This window comes from Pezoporus wallicus, unplaced genomic scaffold (genome assembly GCF_028554395.1).
Source record: "Pezoporus wallicus isolate ANWC-B61680 ecotype Strahan unplaced genomic scaffold, APGP_CSIRO_Pwel_v1 contig_593, whole genome shotgun sequence".
Classification (NCBI taxonomy): domain Eukaryota; kingdom Metazoa; phylum Chordata; class Aves; order Psittaciformes; family Psittacidae; genus Pezoporus; species Pezoporus wallicus.
Window position 1 is genome coordinate 1,948,188 of NW_026642342.1, and position 19,999 is coordinate 1,968,186.

General features: G+C 40.0%; 1 protein-coding gene across 3 annotated transcripts; it reads left to right on the forward strand.

Moving 5' to 3' along the window:
• Position 1: 1 nt before the first annotated feature.
• On the forward strand, positions 2 to 19,696 carry TRA2B (transformer 2 beta homolog). Of its 3 annotated transcripts, none has more exons than XM_057429013.1 (10): positions 10 to 147; positions 5,722 to 5,999; positions 6,268 to 6,401; positions 10,375 to 10,537; positions 11,328 to 11,516; positions 12,760 to 12,875; positions 13,755 to 13,838; positions 17,558 to 17,617; positions 18,349 to 18,422; positions 19,288 to 19,696. In XM_057429013.1, exons 4-10 carry the CDS (start codon positions 10,505 to 10,507, stop codon positions 19,296 to 19,298), a joined length of 567 nt encoding a protein of 188 aa, XP_057284996.1. In that variant the 5' UTR covers positions 10 to 147; positions 5,722 to 5,999; positions 6,268 to 6,401; positions 10,375 to 10,504; the 3' UTR covers positions 19,299 to 19,696. The 3 variants fall into 3 exon arrangements, with proteins under 3 accessions (XP_057284994.1, XP_057284996.1, XP_057284995.1); XM_057429012.1 differs by lacking the exon at positions 10 to 147 and adding an exon at positions 3,233 to 3,253; XM_057429011.1 differs by lacking the exon at positions 5,722 to 5,999 and having other exon boundaries at positions 2 to 147.
• Positions 19,697 to 19,999: the final 303 nt, after the last annotated feature.

The window sequence follows — 19,999 nt, forward strand, 5'->3', positions numbered from 1 at the left end:
GGGGCGGGCCCCGGAGCCCGCGCTCGGGGTTCGTCACTTCCTTTCCGGAGCGTGCAGGCGGCTGGGACGGTTGTGTCGGCGGTAGCGGCGGGGAGCGGCGGCGGTGAGACGATGAGCGACAGCGGGGAGCAGAACTACGGCGAGCGGGTAATACATGGAGCCTGAGCGCGCTGCCCGGCCGCGTCCCGTCTTCCCCCCCCACTACGCTCCTCCGTCTCTCCGGGCAGTGCTTTCCCTCCTCACCCCCTGCATCCGCCGTGTCCCCGTCCTGAGGCCTGGGCGGAGCAGGTGGCGGATGAGGAGGCCTCCGGCGGGGAGGTCGGGCGGCAGGAACGCTGTAGCTGCTCGCCCGTCGGCGCGTTCCGTGGTGTCTGCCCGGCGCCATCTTGGGCTGGTGACCGGGCGCGCCGGAGACTGGGACAAAATGGCCGAGGTCCGCCCGCGCGTCTCTCTGCGGCCCGGCTGCTGCGGCCCTGCTGCGAGAGTGGCGGGACACGGGCTGTGGCGGGGCCGGCTGCCTGCCGCCGTGAGTACACGGGCCTTCAGGCCCCTCCGAGTGTGCAGCCGGGCTGCGGCTGGATCAGCTGGTGCCGTGGTGCCTTCTCTATTCCACCAGCCCGGTTAGGGTAGGCAACATCCTGGGCCGGTAGTAGTCTGAGCCTTTGTTGTACGCTCACTGCATTTCGCTTTGGGTGAGATACCTTGTAAATAGAGCGCCGATTTGCTCCTTCTCGCGCTCGCTTTGTGAAACATTAACCCTGCTTCTTGATGCAGTTGCAGCCTTTCATCTAGGTGGCTTGGTCTCTAATTTAGGTGTGATGGCAGTAGTCGAAGGGTTAAACCTCAAACTGAACGTGTTCAGAGCTAGGGCAGTCTCTTTGCTTTGTGAAACCTGCATAGTTACTGCAAGATCTTACTACCTGGATGGAATTTTACTAATACTGCAGTAGATGACTTGCTAAGCTTCACATTTGTGATGTACGTCTGCAGTACAGATTATCTGTAGTTGTTTTTGCTTTAGTGAATCAGTCTTGTTTTCCTTTGGGATCTTTAATTTTTACTACAACACATGAGTACAGCAGTAGTTTAAATTTTAAACTTTCACTCGAAGTGGCAAAAAAAAAAATAATATAATACTTCTGAGCACAAATTGCAATGGCTGTCTTTGAATATGGCGCTTTCTCTTTCAGATTCACTGTAGTAAGTTTTATTAGTATGACTGCTTCTACTTCAAGGGAGGTTAGGCTAGAAAAATACAGTTTCAAGGAAGCTAAAAATGCCAGATGAAAATGAATGCTGAAAGGCAGGGTTTAAAGACTCCTGGACTAAAACTCTTACCACCCCCAGTATTTTGTTTTCATTAATGTCATCATGTCACTCATACAACTAGTGTAATTTTAGTGAGGGAGTATTACTTCTGACTTGCTCAAGGTGGATTTCTTTGTGTTAACTTTTTTTAAATTGGTTTAATTTCAGTTAGATTACCACTTTAAGATGGTAGCCTAACTAGGAGATTGGTTTAGCTTTCAATCAGAATGAGTGGAAATGTTAAGAGCAAAATGTCTTTGAAACATGATTGTGAAGGGTATGATAGGACAGCAGTTGCTGTCCCACCTGCTTTTCTATTTTGTCTTTTCTATACTTTTATTTTAAGAAAAGCCCCATCATGTGCAGGCAGTCTTCACCAAGGCTTAAAATGAGTTATGCCTGAACTTTGTGAATCATAAGCAGATTCTATTGACAGTGTTACTGATGGTGATTTTTGCTTATTGAAGGCTTATATTTTACTGAGTCAATGGCTTTCTACTTTTTCAAGCTGGAAACACTAAGGTCTCTACAAAGTAGAAACAGTGTTTGGATAAATAATCTAGGATATGACTTTACAACTATCTGTTAAGCTGTTCCAAGTCTGTGCTGCCAAGAAGAATTGTGCTCCTGAAAACATGTTCCTGCTCTTTCCCTTGTGCTAGTGTTTGTATAGTCAGTCAGATCTGGTAAGTTTCCAGCTGCATTGCTTTGCAGGCTTGACTTGATTGTGTAGCCAGGAGTTCTGATCACCGTTGGGGATGAAGAAGAAATACCAGGTGCTTTCACAAGTAATGGGATTGCTATTTTGACAGCAGCCCAAACTTAAATGGGCTTATGTAACAGTTTAAAGAGGAAAAAAAGGGGGGAGGAGAGAAGAATATCCTTGGTCAAATTCTCTTTTACAGTTTATACTCCATACTGGGATTAAACTCTAGAAGCTGCTTTTTTTTTTTTTTTAACTAAAAATACTATAAATTGTTGAATGCTGCCAATACTTCAGATACAAAAGCATGCTTAAAATACTGTCAGAATGCTGTGACAATTGCCACGTTTTCCTAAGTCACTTTTATTTTGATTTCATTCATTGAAATTGCGCTCATTGAAGGGCATGTGATCTAGGCATGGAAGGGTTGGAAAGACTAGTTAAAGGAAGAATAGTGAGTCTCATCCTATCTGTTGGTTAATAGTGATGGTGATTACTTGGTTTGTGTCTGATCAGAAACTATTTAATATGGTAGTCAGGTGGTCAAAATACATAGTTTTGGGTTTTGATCAAAGTAACTTGAATGGTATAAATGCTTAATTTGTAAATCTGCTTACAATGTACTTAACACATACATTTCCAGAAATTCTGTTTTTATTACTAACCTGTGGAGGAAGGTCTGAAGAAACAGTTTGAGAAGGTTAGAAGTAATCTGATAGCTTGATGCCACTAAAAGATTAGGGCATCCTCTGTGTTCCTCCTTCATCAGGTGGCACTTGATCTGACTTCTTGGTGGCTGATTCAGTGCCCTAAGCTGTAAGAAGGCAGTTTGGCTGCTTTTTGCTGATGGGTTCGTTTCCTGCCAGTTTGATGCACTGAATGAGCCCTCAGGGTCAATGCGGAGGCAGCTGGGCTTCCTTGCTCCTGGCCTGTTAGCTTGATTCTGGGCTTTTTCAAAATACATTCTTGTTTCTTTTTGGCGGAGGTTGGAAACTGTTGCAGAAAGGGGCTGTTCTGCTTACCCTCCTGAGTGGATTCCCACCTGCCCCCAGCAGTGATCTGATCTGGTGATCATGTGCTCCAGGGGTAGAGAGGCAAAAGCTCTGTTGGATGGATTGCTGAATTTAGTAGAGAGGTTGAAGGAATGTGAAATTTTCGCAATTATACCTTGAATAAATTGTCTCCAGACTTGATAATGTGTAATGTGTCTGCACCTTACTTTGGGAAAACAAGTGGATATATGTAAGTTCATAGGGATTTAGGATTTTTTAAAGATACTGTTAATTTTATTTGCTTGTATCTTACATTATTAATTGAAATCTGTAGCTCGTATTCCCATGGGAAAAACTGGATCTCAGAAGTGTGAACGCATGGTCCTTGCGTACCTTACAGCTGCTTCTGTCCATGGAAGTCTTTTCTATCTACTACCCCCAAAATAATCCTCCTGCTGTGACATTCTCTGCTCATAGAGTAGATGAATGTGCTTAGGGGTGTTAAAATTACCATCCCTATAGTATTATACTTTGGTTTTAATATGCTTTAACTATGGAAAGAATACTTTGGAAACCACAGACCTGGACTTCAGAGCTTCCACCTGAATTCTGCTAATGCCTGATGAAGGGGGAGAACTGTTGGTAAAGATCAAGGGATCTGGTAGTTTTTAAAATCCACGCTTCACAGTCTCAAGGTTATTAAAAACCAGTTATTTAATACTGAAAAACCAGTCCTTGTCTGCGTACCAGTAGTGTTTCAATACAGACAGGATAAAAAGGTTGTTTCTTCTGTTGTCTTCTGTGTGTCATGATGAGACCCTACTTCGGCATTTAAGAAAAAACAAACCTTAAAACACACAAAGTGAAAGAGCAAAAAGTAGAAAAACAAAAGTTGTTAGGAGCAACAGATGATTTTACAGGTGGTAAAAAAAACCAAATAAACTCTCCAATTGAAGTGAGCTGTGAGAATAGCTTAAGGGAGCCTTCAATGGGTGCAGTATAATGGGGTGTAAAGGAAATTTGGAGTGCTGCAAGCTCACAGTGCTTGAAATTTTGGGTGGGAAGGATTTCCTTGGGTGGGGATAGTAACAACTTTGAAATTTTAGGGCTTGTTACTATTTTTAGTAATATCTGGAGCAGATAAGGTGACCTGAATTCCTTTAAGCCAGGAAGTAATAAAGAAGTGGCATAATCCTATAAAATAGATTGAAGATAAAGATGTCAAGAGACTTCTAAAACTCTGAAAAGGGTATGGGTATGTTTACAGGCAAGATCCCATCCTGCATTACTTCTTGCATCCTTTTCAGTATTAGACCACCAGTATTTGGACGTGGCTTCTTCAGTCTGGCCTGAGTGTGTCAAGAGAGTTAGGTTTTGCGTTTTTCCTCAAATGAAGAACAGGTGTTGTTTTTTAGCCCTTCTTCAATCTTGCTTTAACTCTCTTTAAAGAGTTGAAGATTTATTATGGTTAAATTAATACATTAAATACTGGGTTTAGGTTAAATTTGTTATTTATAACTTAGTTCTATTGCACTGCCCTTTGCAGATTAGTATATGAGAGTGCTACAGTTTAGAACACCTCCGTAGGCATTGTGACAGAGAGGAATGTCCTTGACTTTGCGCTTTTAATTGAAAATCAGCTTTATCCTGCAAGTTGTGTCCCCCCAGTATTGTATGGTAGGCAATTGTAAATGGTTAAACTGTTTTGAGTTGTGTGGAAGTGGTTTAAGCATGATTGAATTTGGGGTCAGCAGATGAGTTTCTGAATGCTTAGTAGAGAATGTCTTTTGAGTCGAATGTTCAGGTTTAAGAGATGTTACAAAGATTTAAGAAGTCATTTTTATTTTCTGGTACCCTAGTGGTGGTAGTGAGCATTCTTGATCAGAATTGACACAAAATTTAGAATTGTGTGTTTTTTAGTGGGGGGAGGGGAATAAAATTCTGGTGCTGATTTTACGTTTTTTTCTTAATATCTGGAAATAATACCTTCTAGCATGCTCAAACTTGAGTGTTTTGGCCATGTGACTGAAGTTAATATACTGATTAAAAAAAGAGAAGCTGAAAATGCTAATTAGGGTATGTCATTACCAGAGATGATTTCAAATAAATAGTAGAGGAGATGGGATATTATTGTATAACAGTGTTTGTGCATATTGCACGGAATTGAATTTTCACTCAGTGGAAAATGATGATTTACTTCGAAGCATGAAGCCTGCATGTGTAATCACGCTTGTGCAGGCAGAGTAGGCGTGAGTGTGATCATAAACCTTCAAATTAAGCCTAAACTGCAAGAATGTCCCAAAAAGTAAGGACCAAATGCATTGTGCTTTCTGCATTCCAAAAGCACTTCAGTCACCTGTGGCCGCGCTAGGGATCTTACTTAAGTCACTTCTTGTTGATTTTGTCTTAAGTATGTGGCTGACAGTGAAGTATTTTGACTTTCCTAATGCTAGAATTCATTAGTTGATAATTCAGTTGATCCACTGTGCATTTGCTATTAAATGCAGGAATAAATAGCTAATTCAGTTACTTAGTACTAAGTTAAACTGAATTGACTGAATCTGTTTATAAAATAGTAGGGCATTTGGTAGATTCAATTCTTGAACTGCATATAATAGTAAAAGTCCACAAAACTTTTTTTTTTCTAGTTTCAGTTTTGGCACTAGATTTTATCCTGGAGTTTTTAAATATTCTTCATCCTGTTCTTTTTCTATTAAGGTTAATGTTGAAGAAGGAAAATGCGGAAGTCGCCATTTGACAAGTTTTATAAATGAGAATTATTTGAAGCTCAGGAATAAGTGAAGCTGAAATTTGAAAAAAAAGAAAGTGAATGCATGCTAATTATCAGACCAGAAGTCCCACTTGTAGAATATTGAGCAATTTGTGTGAAGTGGGGAAGATGAAAGAAGTCAGAATTTGAAACGGAAGAATGAAGAAAAGGAATAAAAATGAAGTTAAGATAAGAAGTAATCTGGAATCTGAAAGCACTACGCTAAGTAATTACTAGTCTGTTTATGTGTCCCTGTATATTTTGCTAAACATGCATGCATTATCTGTTTAATAGCAAAAGTATATGCAGGGTAAAGAAGTGTCTACCAGGAAAGACAAAAAAAAAAATCTTAAAAAAAAATCTAGGCAGTTCTAATGCCAACTGCCCGGACACATAGATGTGAATTTTTACCTTTTATTTCACTGGAGCTTGTTTACAGACCTCAGGTAAACAAGAAATTGTGTACAAATTAGGCTTTCAATATCTGCGTGCAGGAATCCCGTTCTGCTTCCAGAAGCGGAAGTGCTCATGGGTCTGGCAAGTCGGGGAGGCACACCCCTGCAAGATCTCGATCTAAGGAGGATTCCAGGCGTTCCAGGTCAAAATCTAGATCCAGGTCTGAATCCAGGTGAGTTTACTTCTTTTACCTCTTCCTCCTCTTCACAGTCAGATCGTTATGTCAGAGGTGAACTGAAGTCAGATTTAGCCCAATTTTGTTTCCAGAGATAACTGGTGATCTGTGGACATTGGGCATGTTTGGTTTCAGGATTTGAAAAGTGGAACTATCAGGTTAGATCTTCCTGCAGCTTTTCCTGTACAAGTTACATAGACATGTATCTTTGCTGCTACAATTTGGAGGTGGCATGCTTTTTAAGTCTTATAGTAATGGCTGGTTTCTGAGCATGAAGCACTACTAATTCTAGATCTTGTTTTTTTCTCAAGATCTTAGTTAGGTCACATTAATGTGTTATGTTTTCTTACTGGAAACAATGGTATTTCTGGAGTACTTAATGGTTGTCCTGGGTTCAGCAGGACATGAAAAAGAAGCATTAGAGAAGTGTGAATCTCAACAGACATTTGTCTGACCTTTTAAATAATAATAATTTAACAGGCTGGAAAGCTTTAAAGATTAGACGACTTTCCTTGCTCTCAACAAGGTTGTGGAGAAAGTAGCTTGCTTATTTTACTTGTTACATGGTGATGCAAATGCACACTCTGAAAATGCCTTCACTACTGTATTACCTATCGTTACCTGCTGAACTAGCTGTGTGCAGTGGCAGAGTTCTCTTAAAACTGCTAAGGCACATAACTGAGACATTTCTAGACTATCAGTGTATTTTATAAGACTGTAAACATCACTGCTGGCCACTTTACCTTGGCTTTAGCAGGTGTGTCATGTAAGATGTGCCTATTAAATAAAGAATTGAAAGGTAACAAAGCCTGTAAATGGGTGAATGATGTTATTTTTTTTTTAAATAGTCTATATAATTGAGTGCTGGCTATAGAAATGAATGTGTTCATTGCTTTACTCATTCGTAAGCATTCAGGTTAGAAAATGTGGGTTTCAGCAGTGGGGGTTCCAGATGAGCTGTTCACAGTATACTACTTATGTGTGTAAGCAAAGGATTAGGCGTGCCAAAGCCTGGGGGTCAGGCTGGGGAATGACAACACTGGAACATACTATTAGCAGTCACGCATGATGGAAAATGCTATCAAATACCATGTTTAGATCTCCTTGCAAGATCAAAGTGAAAGCCTTTTGTGAGAAGGAAAATACCTGGGAAATTTTGATAGCAAAGGAACGGGCTTTGGGGTTTCTTTTTGGTGCATTTCAGGCACAGTCACAATTTTTAAATTATGCACTTGGCAATCCCTGTAGTACAAGAACAAATATGTTAAATTATTAAATACTTGGTAGAGTAATACCAGTTTACAGAGTGTGAAATTGGAGTGACCTCTGGAATTGCCAATAGCAAGAGATTCATTGGACAGTTCAGGAAGAGCCCAGTCCAAAATGCTGCTCAAGGCAGAGTCAACTCTGGGCTCAGACTGTGTTCTCGGGGCTTGCTTTATCCAGTTAGGTTTTGAAAACCTCAGAGGATGGAGACTGCAAAACATTTCCAAATTTTAAAGTAATAAGCCAGTCAGGACCCAGCCCAGCATGTCCTTCTGCACCTTAATCCACAACCATAGGGATGCGTATTCTTTAAAGCACCATGTTTCTTACTTGCAGAATAGTACTGTATGAGAATGCAGTCATAAATTGTCTAAAATGCTGGAAGAAGCAAATACAAGATAGAGAGTTTGCAAGAGACCTAGCAAATCATTTATGATCAATGGACCTTTAACTAGTACCCTGGCAACTGACTTGTTAGTTTTTGATGAACAGAAGTAGGTGCTATGTCTGCCACAGCTTCCTGAGCATTTAACAGCTGTCTTGAAAATGTAGTATATATACTTCCAGTATTTCCAGCCTTTGGCAGAGCTGGAGTGTGTTCTTTAGCAGATTTGGGCAGAATTGTGTCAACACACATACTTAGAACCAATATATTTATCTCTCTTCAGTGCTGTCACATGTTTGAATATGATCACAAACAAGTCATTTAACTCTGGCTCTCACCAGAGAAACAACTTTGTGAGAACTTTTATATTTCTTGGTGGTTTCTGTTGCAAATGTACTTCTGAGTGATCAGCTTTATGAATTAAACTTTGATTTGGGAACAAATCTGTGTCCTGGCATATTTATCATTTGGGGCGTGGATATGCTTGATTAAAAAACCTGCTTTTTTGATGTTTTCATTAGCAGCATAGCAAGCTTGTTATTTTTGGTTGACTGTGAAGTCTGAACAGTTCTTAATGAAGGAATAGGAGCTGTCAGCTGTGGTGACTTGACAGTAAAGCAGAATAACAGCAGTATGACATTTAAGGCAGCAATATAAACAGTGCCTATATAAAATGAGCCTTGTTATCTTGCATAATGATAACCTGGTTTAGAAGTGTCTAGATTTTGTTCAGTGTAATTAGTGTATTCTGTTACCTGGAACCATCAGTTCTGTGTTTGCCTTTTTTCTTCTATGTCAGCAGTTGAAATGTGACTGTATCTGTTGAACTGTTATTATTATTGCTGTCTTTCCTGCCTCAGGGAAGTTCTCTCTTTTTTTTTTACTTTCTGTGAAAAAAAAAAAACCTTGATCTTTCTAAATCTGTAGTTAGTAGTGTTGTAATGGGGCATGCTGAAGTCATTTCTCCTGGTTATATATATATATATGTGTATATATATATATTTCAAATTAAAGACAAAACTTAGCTGGCTTACTTCAGACAGGGCTGAAGGCATTTTATTTTTTTAAGGAGGCCAGTAACGTACAGAGTATATATGTGCAGTTTGGCTGTCTGATGCCACTTAGCTAGTGAGAAATCCTGACTGTGGAAGAAGCTGGTAAATGCTCAGGAGTAAAAAAAGGTGCAGGTTGAGAGCTTCATTCATGCCAAGTGTAGTGGTGGTGGAGGTACTGTGAAACGTGGTTGATCAATGATGGTAGCTTATGATTTTGGTCAGTACTTAACTATCTTGGCTTCCACAAATTAGAGGAAGGACATTTAAGACGTAAACAGAAGTCTGAAGATTAACAATTTATGATTAGGAGCCCTTGAATGTGAAAGTGTTTATGGCACTTCTAGCCTTGCAGCGATTTCCTTTGTATTTGTGTAGAATGCAGATTATTCAGTGACTGCCGTCAGCAGGCCAAAGTCGGGCATTACATTCCAATTTAAGTGCCTGTCCAACTTTTCAACTAAGATTGTGTTGGGAGGGCTAAAGGTTTAGGAGAAGGAATCAGAGTGTTTCAGAACCTCATGTCCACAGACCTAGTGCTGTCAGAAGATGTTTCTGGAACTGTTTTGAGGCCTAGGCTGAAATTGGTGAGCACCTTTGCCTAAATACACTTGAAGTGTGAACATGTTAACATTCATGAACACCTAATGTGAAATAAGTTTTGAAATACCAGAAGGTAAATAAGGCTACTACAGCTTTTCTTCAATTGTATTAAGCTCTGTGTTTTGGGGGCATTTGCCAGACTTCTATGTTTGTAGTTATGCACTGTGTAAAAAGTATATTTGCTTTTCAGTGACACTAAAAGCAGTGCTAGTCTGGGTGCTAGAATAAACAAAGTGTGCATCTTTGCAATCCTGCATGCTTTATGTTAAGTCATATTTACTCCTGTTCTCTTTTTGTGTGAAGTCTTTGAAAGAAAGCCACCCCAGCTATTTTTACTTAAATGCTAGTGTAAATGCTGTGAAGATACTGTGTGAAACCAAGATAGTCTCGCTGGAGAAAGTTACAAATTATAGGGGAATTAAAAGCTAATTAAAATGGAAGTTGAGATTCCTGTTCTGCAATAGGAATGCTCTAAGCATCTACAGTAATCTAATTGTAAAGATTTAGCGCACAGTCCTTGAGAGTAGTGACTAAATTGATTGCAGCTAAATCATGTGGTACTGCAGGTTTGTGGGAAAATGGCTCTTTTTGTATGTGAACATCTGGTTTAATTTTTGAAGGGTTAAAAAAAACCAACACTGTACCTTTCTTTTTTTTCCCTCAGATCTAGATCAAGGAGGAGTTCCCGTAGACACTACACAAGATCGCGCTCTCGCTCCCGCTCTCACAGGAGATCCAGAAGTAGGTCTTACAGTCGGGATTATCGGCGGCGGCATAGTCACAGCCATTCACCCATGTCTACTCGCAGACGTCATATTGGAAACAGGGTATGTCTGTTACCAGAGATGGCTCTTGCATAGTCCTAAATACCTCCTGTAATCACTCAGTTGGGGTTTCCCAGAAAAACATTCTGCTTCAGGTCTGTTTAAAAGATATTGTGGAGTTTAATGTTCATTTAGCTTTCGATAAGCCATGGATCTCTGGAAGATCATTGGGGATTGTGGGGTGGGGGTGTCTTGTTTGTCTGCTTTTTAACAGATGCCTTTAGAAGTGATTCCAGTGTCAACAGCTGTCACTATACCGACAGTAATAAATGAGTGAATACATGCAGCAAAGGACAGGGGTAGAACTAGGCGGGGAGAAACATTTGTGATTTTTCTTGATTAGAAAACCTGGGAAACTAAAATTTCATTTCATTAAAAGCTATTTGGATTGCATCTTTGTGAAATGAGCATGCAAACCAGTTTGCGTTTAGCTGCTTTATAGACTTGGGCAGCTTGAGCGTGGTGTGGTTTGTACTGAAGTGGGGGAGGAAGTGGTAACTAACACAGATGAAGATGTGATCCAAGTCTGTGTGTGTATATATAAATCTCCACAGTCAATAGTCATAAGTTAGCCTTTGGAGGGTAATTTCTTTTAAATGTAGTACTTATGTGCTGGAACTGTAGTTCACACAGCACATGAGAAATGCAAAGGATTTTTGTGAAAGGAGGCTTGTGAGTCTGTAAGCTTAACTATAATAGTGTCTATTAGCAGATTAACCCAGCCTGAATTGCAGCAGTATCTTTGTTTTGTGTTGAAGATCTTATTCTAATATCTGTCTGCCCCTTCCTTTAGGCAAATCCTGACCCAAATTGTTGTCTTGGCGTGTTTGGATTGAGCCTGTACACCACAGAAAGAGATCTGAGAGAAGTTTTCTCCAAGTATGGTCCCATTGCTGATGTTTCCATTGTGTATGATCAGCAGTCTCGGCGTTCAAGGGGATTTGCATTTGTGTACTTCGAAAACGTTGAAGATGCTAAGGAAGTAGGTTGGGGTACAGTATTATATGGAATGATTGCTGTGTTCTCAGATGCTAGGATGTATATTCTATAGCCTGGAGAAACTTGGGGCCTAAGAAATATTAGATACCTCGTAATAAATGTAGGAGTCCTAGTTCAAAAGATCTACTGGGTATCAGAGGAGAGAGTGGAGAGGCACGAATACTGGTCCCTGTGCAGGCTGAGCTGTTTTGTAATTCACAAAAGCAAACTTCAGGCTAGCCATAGTGCAAACTATGCCAATAAGGAAAAGAAAATAGAAACACAGGCTCTGTTTTAATTACAATAGTTCTTTCCTAACTTCACGTGATTTTACAGGCATGTTCAGAGTAGGCCAGGCAGCCTTTTAGGAGCTCTCTGGGAGTGCTGCTGTGCCTTCTGCTGACCTCTAGTGCTTCAGTCTGAAGGAGCAGCAGGGGGGAATCTTTTTCAGAAAAATAAAAGGCCAGGCTATATGTGTCAGCCTCAATATAAGAAATTATGGGATTTGTGCTTATAAATGAATGAATAGGGAATTGTGCTACAGAGTGAACAGGGAATCCTGTACTTAATGGGTATAGAATTCTATGCTCAGGCCAGCTGTTGGAGAGTAGCATGCTTATGGGCTGTAACTAGGCTTGTATTCTGCATAAGTTCCATTATTTTAAGTCTTTACTGTAGTCTTTTTCCAAATTTGGCTTGAAGGCTTCCATGTTAGGTTGGAGTTTTGGATGTAGATGCTGCTAATTGACATAAAATCCAACGGGTTTTGTTTGGTTTTTTGTTTGGTGTTTGTGGGTTGTTGTGGTTTTTTTTTTTATATCAGATTTACTTACGACTTGGATACTACTATATTTGAGATTATGGTAGGTTTTGAGGATGTATTGGAGGAAAAAGTCTTAACAGTGCTCCTTTGTGAACTTCTAAAGGCTTCATGTTGTGTGTTGGAGCATTTGCATCTCCATAAGCATGTTTGAAAGTTCCTCATAATCATATTAGAAGCAGATATATTGAAAGAGTTATGCAGTATTAGTCACGTTTTGGGTGGTTACCAAACGTCTACATCCAGCTGGCCTAGAATGTCTTGCAGTTTATCTTCAGTGTTTTTTTATTGAGGCATAAGTGAAACTCAAGATGTACATCCTGAGCCACTTTAGGACTTAATACTTGAAGCAGTGGTTGTGTGAAGTGAAACTTGTATTGGTAATAAAGTTCATACCTAAAGCCAATTGTATTTTATCACTGTTTAGGCAAAGGAACGTGCCAATGGAATGGAGCTGGATGGAAGAAGGATCCGGGTAGACTTCTCCATAACAAAAAGACCTCATACACCAACCCCTGGAATCTATATGGGAAGACCCACTTAGTAAGTTACTTGTGTGGATTTATTTCCAAATTGGTGTGGGATAGGATTAATAGTCTTGTGACAGCCATCGGTAGTAATGTGTATCTTTCCACCTCTTCAGGTACAAGGGGTTCATTTATATAGCACTTATCATGACTGGTCAAGGGCCAGCCTGGATTACAGTGAGCAGAAACTTGGATTCCTTAGTTACATGGCCCAGACATAAGTTATCTAAACATTTAAATAAGTCTGTGGTAAGATTTTTGACAACTTCTAAATTATTTTTAATTGTTGCCACATGTGATTCAAATATTAATGTCTTCTGCAAGCTCAAGTTTTCAAGAATGAATGGACAAATACTAATTGAGCAGCTGTGTGGCACAGTTTGCCTGTCCACAGAGTGCACTTTAAGTCAACAGTTGCAAAGAATTTAAATTTCCCCAAGTAATTTCCCAGTTGTTTTCCCACAGCATTCAGCTTATGATACTGGTGGTTATGTAGTTAATATTTTGTTGAGACTGCAGGTTATTTTTTAATTGAAAAGTTCTTCCAAAAGGAGCCTTCTGAGAGTTAAAAGTGAATGAAGAGTTGTCACAGAATGGAATTCTTTGTGTGCCTGTGATACCAAAAGGTTAAGAGGTTTCAAACCAAGGAGAAAAGTAGCTGTCTTAAAGTTCAAGCATTTTTAAAAAGCCATTATTTAAGGAGTTCTGTTCCCATCTGTACTGATGTGAGCAGTCCTGCTTTCCCACACATTTCAGCTGTGAGAATGCAAGGTAGTAATATAACCCAGTTAAAATGTTGTGTACTTAATTGTGACTGTATGTCTACTGAAAAGCACTGCAAACAATATTAATGCTTTATATTTTATTAAATGTAATTCTCATTCACTGCTTGTAGTGGCAGCTCACGACGACGAGATTACTATGACAGAGGGTATGACAGAGGGTATGATGATCGTGACTATTACAGCAGATCATACAGGTGAGGCAATATTTGTAATATTCGACTGCTATTTAAACTGTGCTTTCTCATCTACCTTTCTACATACGTAAGTGTAAAGCATACATATGTATGCCAAAATAATTTTGGTCTCACTGTCCGTCTGGAATCTTACCAAAATGACTGCTTGGTACAAATCAGATTGGTCAGATTGAGAAGCCTTTGTGGTATTTAACCTGTGGCATGAGTTAGGTCACAATGTTTGTTTAATCTACATTATGTCTGTACTCTGATTTTAAAATAATCTTCTGTTCATCTGTTAGTGCTGAAATGGTGAGAACACAGGTGCAGATCTAATACTTGAATTAGTATTATAGTGTGAACTTAACATTTTGAGTGTCAGATAGTAGATAAAATGTGGGAAATTCATTGGTCACTAGTATTCCCTACTAAAAAATATGGCACCTCAAACATTGCCAAAGATAAGGGATCAGGCATTGGAACATTGTGTTCTATATCGGACATTTGCATTAAAAAAAAAAGCTGTTTTTTTAACATACTCTGTCAGGTTGGATGTGTGTGTTTTACTTGAAGGACTCCTCCTGTTTATGCCTGTCTTCAGCTTAAACTTCTGTGTTTGATAGCATAGTAGTAAAGTTGATAGAAAATCTCTTTTTTAATGCTGATAGAAAACGTGATTGTTGTGTAATTTGTTTAGTGATAGAGCAAGTTTGTCCTCTGCATTTTCCATTAAGAGTGCCAACGAGACTTGTTCCCTGTGAAATCCTCACGATTTCTGGTACACTTCAGTTAGGAGTTAGTAACTCCCAACTTAACACAAAGGTAGGAGTTCACTGTTAGTGTCTGCAATTACTAAATGTTCCTTTAGTTGCAGAATTCTATAGTAGTACTTCCTAAGTGGTTTACAAAGCTTAAATCAGCAATAGGTGGATTTACGATTGTTCCCTCATAGCAACTGTATATTCATGGAAATACATGAATTCAAATTGCATTGTCATCTTATCGTTTAGGGGCAAAGGAAATAAAAGTGCTAAGCTTCCAGTATTTCTCCTGGTGCTTTTGTAGGCTAAGACTTAAATATCATCTTTATGCTGATATTGGTAGCTGTATGGTCTTGGTACTTGACCAAGGGAAGCTGTCTCTTCCTTCCCCTACTACTACTTTCAGCTACTTCTCCTTCCTGGGATGTTGGCGTTGCTTCTGATCTGTTTCTCCTCTCGCTGCCTTTCTGTTGTCACTTAAATCGGGTGCCTTGCTTCTGCAGTGCTTCAGTGCTGCTGGAGACAGGGAAGGGGATCAAGGTGCTCTACATCATCACAATGAACACAGGAGACACACATGTTCTGCCCATGTATGAGATGCAGTGATTAGGCTACTTCTCTGCCTCTAGCAATCCAGTTTTTGGGAATACCAGAGGTTTAAATGTTTTGGAGAACTGTAATACCTAAAAATCTGAAGTTGACAGTGGGCATAGCACAACCCAGACGTGTTGTATGTAGGCTTTAAGATGGCTCTTCAGTCAAACTTCCAGTTTGTTTCGAAGCACAAGGTGCAAAAGCTTGCTTGGAATAGTTAACATAGCCTCATCTCACTTACTGTACCGAAAGGAATTCACTGAAATCCAGTGGGTAAATTAACTGAAGCAGCTCGCCAGAGTGTTGGGGAACAGAAGACTTGCAACATAGTCTGCTAAGCTCTTTGTTAAGTGGTGCTTCTCCCACTTCCCATGCTTTCTGTGGGGTTCTGATGTAAACCTCTTGGAAGGGCAAAGGCACCGAAGGACCAGCAAAAGATGTGGTGCTCTGCAGTGTTTGGTAGGAGTTTTACGCCACTAATCTTCATAGTACAGGTTTCTTTATTCTTTCCTAAAGGATCTGTCAGGGTGTACTGGTTATCCTTGAAATCTGTTGTTTGTTGCTTGCATGTCCTTAAAGTGTAATTTATTCCTTGTTACGTTATGGCGTGACCCCAAGTCTTTAAGTGCTTAAGTGTTACCTTTTTGATTTCTGATGGTGAACAGTGGTTCAAATGTTCATAAAACATTATCAGAAGTTGTAATTACATCGGTTCTGGGTGCATGCTAGTGAAAATAATTGCAGACTGTGATAGTGGGTGAACATAAAAGACTACATTGCATGAGATGAGGAAGAGCAGACTACTAAGTAGTGATGCTCCATCCCAAGGCTGGGTTGGACAGAGCCTCCTTGGGTGACATGGTTTAGTGTGAGGTGTCTCTGCCCATAGCAGGGGGTTGGAACTTGATAATCTTAAGGTCCTTTCCATCCCTAACTATTCTATGATAGAAGATGGGCTACTGCAATTAGGGTACTAGTCTGAATGCAGCTTGCCAGAATTCCCAGCCATGCTCTGATCTAGCTCAGTGAGGCAGTCATGCGCTGGGCAATGTTCTGACCTTCCTTCATGTTCTCCCATCCTGTGTGTGTTGTGAACTAGGGCTTTGGCGTGGAAATACCCAAATGTTGACAATTCCAGCAGAGGTACTTTCCATTTCCTATGTTCAGGGGAAAAAAACCTCAAGACAACCAAACACCCCCACCCCCCCAAATGTGTTATAGCTCACTGCAGAACCTTTGTAATGTTTATTGATAGCAGATATTGAAACAGTAAATGTAAGCCACAAATGGTTTGTGTGTGGCTACATTTTTTCATCCTGCAGATAATGGTGGTTTGAGGGAGAGAGGATAGTGTTTGGTATGTTGCGAGTGCTTCCTTAAGGAAGTTAGAATTGTTAAAGATGCAGTAGAGCATTGCATACTAGTACTCAATCCTAGAAAATCAATTGGTAACACTTTGCCTTCCTTCCCCCCTGTGCAGTGAAGCCTTTAGTGAAATACAATTTCAGATGGGAATTGTCATGTTGAAACTTCAGCTTCTTCTTGTTGCTGTGGGATGCTTAATCTTGTCTGGAAAAGTGTCTGTGAAGTAAAGAATAACATTAAAAAAACCCAGCTGGCACATTGGCTCACTACCAAATAGAGAAGACATTAAACAAATAATAATAATAATTAAAAAAGGAGACCTGCTGATTGTGGTGTTTGGGGGCTCTTTGTCCTTCATCTGATTTGCAGCCTTTTTGAGGTGCTGTGAGTCATCTCTGGCAGTGACTATTCCATAATCCAAACTTGATTTAGTCTCTTGGTAATGCTCTACTGTATCTCAGTCTGTGGTGGTACCAGCCCAAAGGCTGTTAAATACTATAACATATTATTTCAGTTCTAGGCTGCTCTTAAATCAGAAGTTGTATCTTAAATGCCCTTGTTTAAACATGATTGTGAAATGTTAAAATGTAAGGATGTGGAACTTTTCCCCCTACCTTCCCCTTGGAATCAACTTTTTCCTCAGGACAGTGAATTGATCTTGCTACTTAAAAAAAAAAAAGTAGACTTGCTTGCCTCAAGCAGGTAAGCATCTCGGAATAGAAGTGGCCTTAGAAGCGAAGGGTACGTACCAATCTTGAATGCTGCTTGTTGGAGAATATGACATTGTGAAATAGAATATTGGTGAGGTGGAACATGAGTCCTCTTTGACTGCTCCTTGCCACCAAGTTTAGCCAGCTCCTTCCAGGAATACAAAATGAAGTCATTCAGCATTATCCAGTGTAGGAACCAATGTTTTCTTCTCTTTGTTATTTTCTCATGCTTGATGATGCTTCTTCCTTGTACAATGAACTTTTTGTTTGTTTCTAAAATTCAAAAGCCATTCTTCTTTTGTATTCACAGAGGAGGTGGCGGTGGCGGTGGAGGATGGAGAGCTGTTCAAGACAGGGATCAGTTTTACAGGTATAATAGGAAAGCTTTTAGTGTCTGGTCATCCGTGGGAAATGCGCATGGCATTTACTGAGTGTTCTATGACTCAACCCTCAGATAGGCTTGATTCTTTAAACACATGAACAGAAACTGGGCGGATGCTGAGCACTTGCAGCTCTTCAGTGAGCAGTGTGATTCATTGCAGAGGTTCCTTTGTCGCTGTGTAGAGGGGTCCGGTTAGTACAGGCACAGGTTAGCAAAGGAAAAGCTTTGTGATTTATGCCAAGAAGTCAGTGTGCTGAATTAAGCAGAACTAGGCAAGAAAACACAAAGCTTGAGAGAGTGCCTGGATTTGAGGGATTTGGGGTGAGGTTGGTTGTAGCAGTGACTGCTAGTCAAACTCTTCTGTCTTGGGGCAATTAATTTAGATTTAAAGCTGAAGTGTGACTTGGCTTGTTTTGAGATGCTCCTGGCTTGAAGCACTAAAACGGCATTTAGTCAAATTGTGAATGCGAGAAAGCTTGTATTTCTTCTGTTAGTCCAAAGTAATAGTACTCTGAAATGGTAATAAAAAGAGTATTAAGAAAATTCAAATGCTTGCTTTGTTATCCAGTAGAAATATTGATCAGTTATTTATGTGCTCAGTAGCTTTCCCAGGTATACTGTTGATACCAGGATGGGGTTAGAGGTATCAGCACAAAGCTGCTGCAACTCATCTGCCACAGGCTTTAACAAAGGGATTTTTCTGTCACTCTCTTTGACAGGAGGAGGTCACCATCCCCATATTACAGCCGAGGGGGCTACAGATCTCGATCCAGATCTCGATCCTATTCACCTCGTAAGTACTTGCAGAGTTTTCATATCAAAAGCAGATTCCCTGCACTTTGCCTGAACAACTTCTTTGGAGCTTTAGTGTCCATACAGACTATTTGACTTCAGTGTGGTTATTTTTTCTTTTGAACCACAGTTCCCTTTAATGTTCCATTGAGCAACTGGCAACCTTGAGGACAGAGCAAATATTTAGTTTGCAAATAAACCAAACTAGATAATACTACTTGTTAAAAAGTCTGAGGTACCATTTCTTTCTCAAACAGGAAAACAGGAGTTTGTAGTATGTTGACAGTTTGGGTGCTGCTATGGGAGCAAGGTTGAATCCCCAAGCCTCACGTATTCTAACATGAAATTTCCCAACCTAACTTGTTAAAGAGGAGGTTAACTTCATCTGAGCTCCAAACAGGGCTTTTTTTTCCCCCTGAATTGCTTATTTGCATGGAAGATAAAGCTGCATTTTGATGGCAGAAATGTAATAAACCACAGTAGCATTCCTAGCATAGTCCCTTTGTAATGGATACAGAGTGAATGAATAGGTCGTGTTCTCATGTTTACCCTTTGTGTCCAAATGAAAACAAGTGTAACTGCTTTTACTGATCCATAGGGAAACTGGCCACCACAGAGCAGTTAGAGTATGAATTCTCATTGTGCTCCAGAACATTGGCCCTGGGCACATGACAGGAACTGGGAGTTTCCTACACAAAGGAACGTAATGGTAGAACTGTCCTGACTGCTTGAATTGATCATCGACACATCACAAGATGTTTAAATTTGATGCAGATCTGAGGGGAGGCAATGAGTTTAGGAGGAATCTTAAACATCTGACAACCCATGGAAGTCTAACAGTGTATGTATTTTGTCTTTTCTTCCAGGTCGCTATTAAAGCATGACATGTAGAGGAATTTCTAGCTCCAGCCTTTGAGTTGAAATTGCAAGTTTGTGGACAATATTTTTATTGTCTCTTCCATTTAAACAAGTGAACAGTGCCTAGTGAATAGGTGACTTTTACACCTTTTGTGAGGACTACTTCTGTGGTGTTAAATGCTGTTTCATTCTGCATATTTGTGTAGCTTGGTGCTTTGTTTCAAGTTGTGTTTTGAAAGGAGTATGTTTTGCATGTATTTTTTTAGGCTCCATTTTGACTCCTGAAAGGTTTCTATTGTAAAAACAAACTGTTCAGTTAGTTTTTTCTACTGATTCCGAAGTATTCTGAAGATCAAAACCTGTGTAAAATGCTTTCAAAAGTGAAAAATAAAATGAAGTTTGTTTTTTCTTTTCCTACTTACTTTTGCCAAATGTGAGTTACGGGTTGAAAACACACAAGAACACTTAAGCTATGTATGCTACAATAATGTTTAAAACCCAGAAGTAAAATTCACCCTGTGTTGCTGGCTTGTTGCTCTCTAAATGTAAGAGCTTCAGGTATGTAAACGCAGTGTGTACAGAAGTCTGTGCAGGAGCAAGAAGCATCATTCAGCAGCCCTGTACACATGGAGCAAGGCTTGTAACAAACTCTTGGTGATGCTGTTGAGCCTTGAGGTGGGTGAGCTGTGAGCACTTTATCTCCTATAGACTTTTAAAAAG

Bases quoted from the DNA above. Each gene is read 5' to 3' on its own strand.
- TRA2B (XM_057429011.1), top strand. From the start codon at position 112: ATGAGCGACAGCGGGGAGCAGAACTACGGCGAGCGG. The intron at 10,538-11,327 runs GTATGTCTGTTA...CCCTTCCTTTAG, and splicing joins GACGTCATATTGGAAACAGG to GCAAATCCTGACCCAAATTG. The intron at 17,618-18,348 runs GTATAATAGGAA...TCTCTTTGACAG, and splicing joins GACAGGGATCAGTTTTACAG to GAGGAGGTCACCATCCCCAT.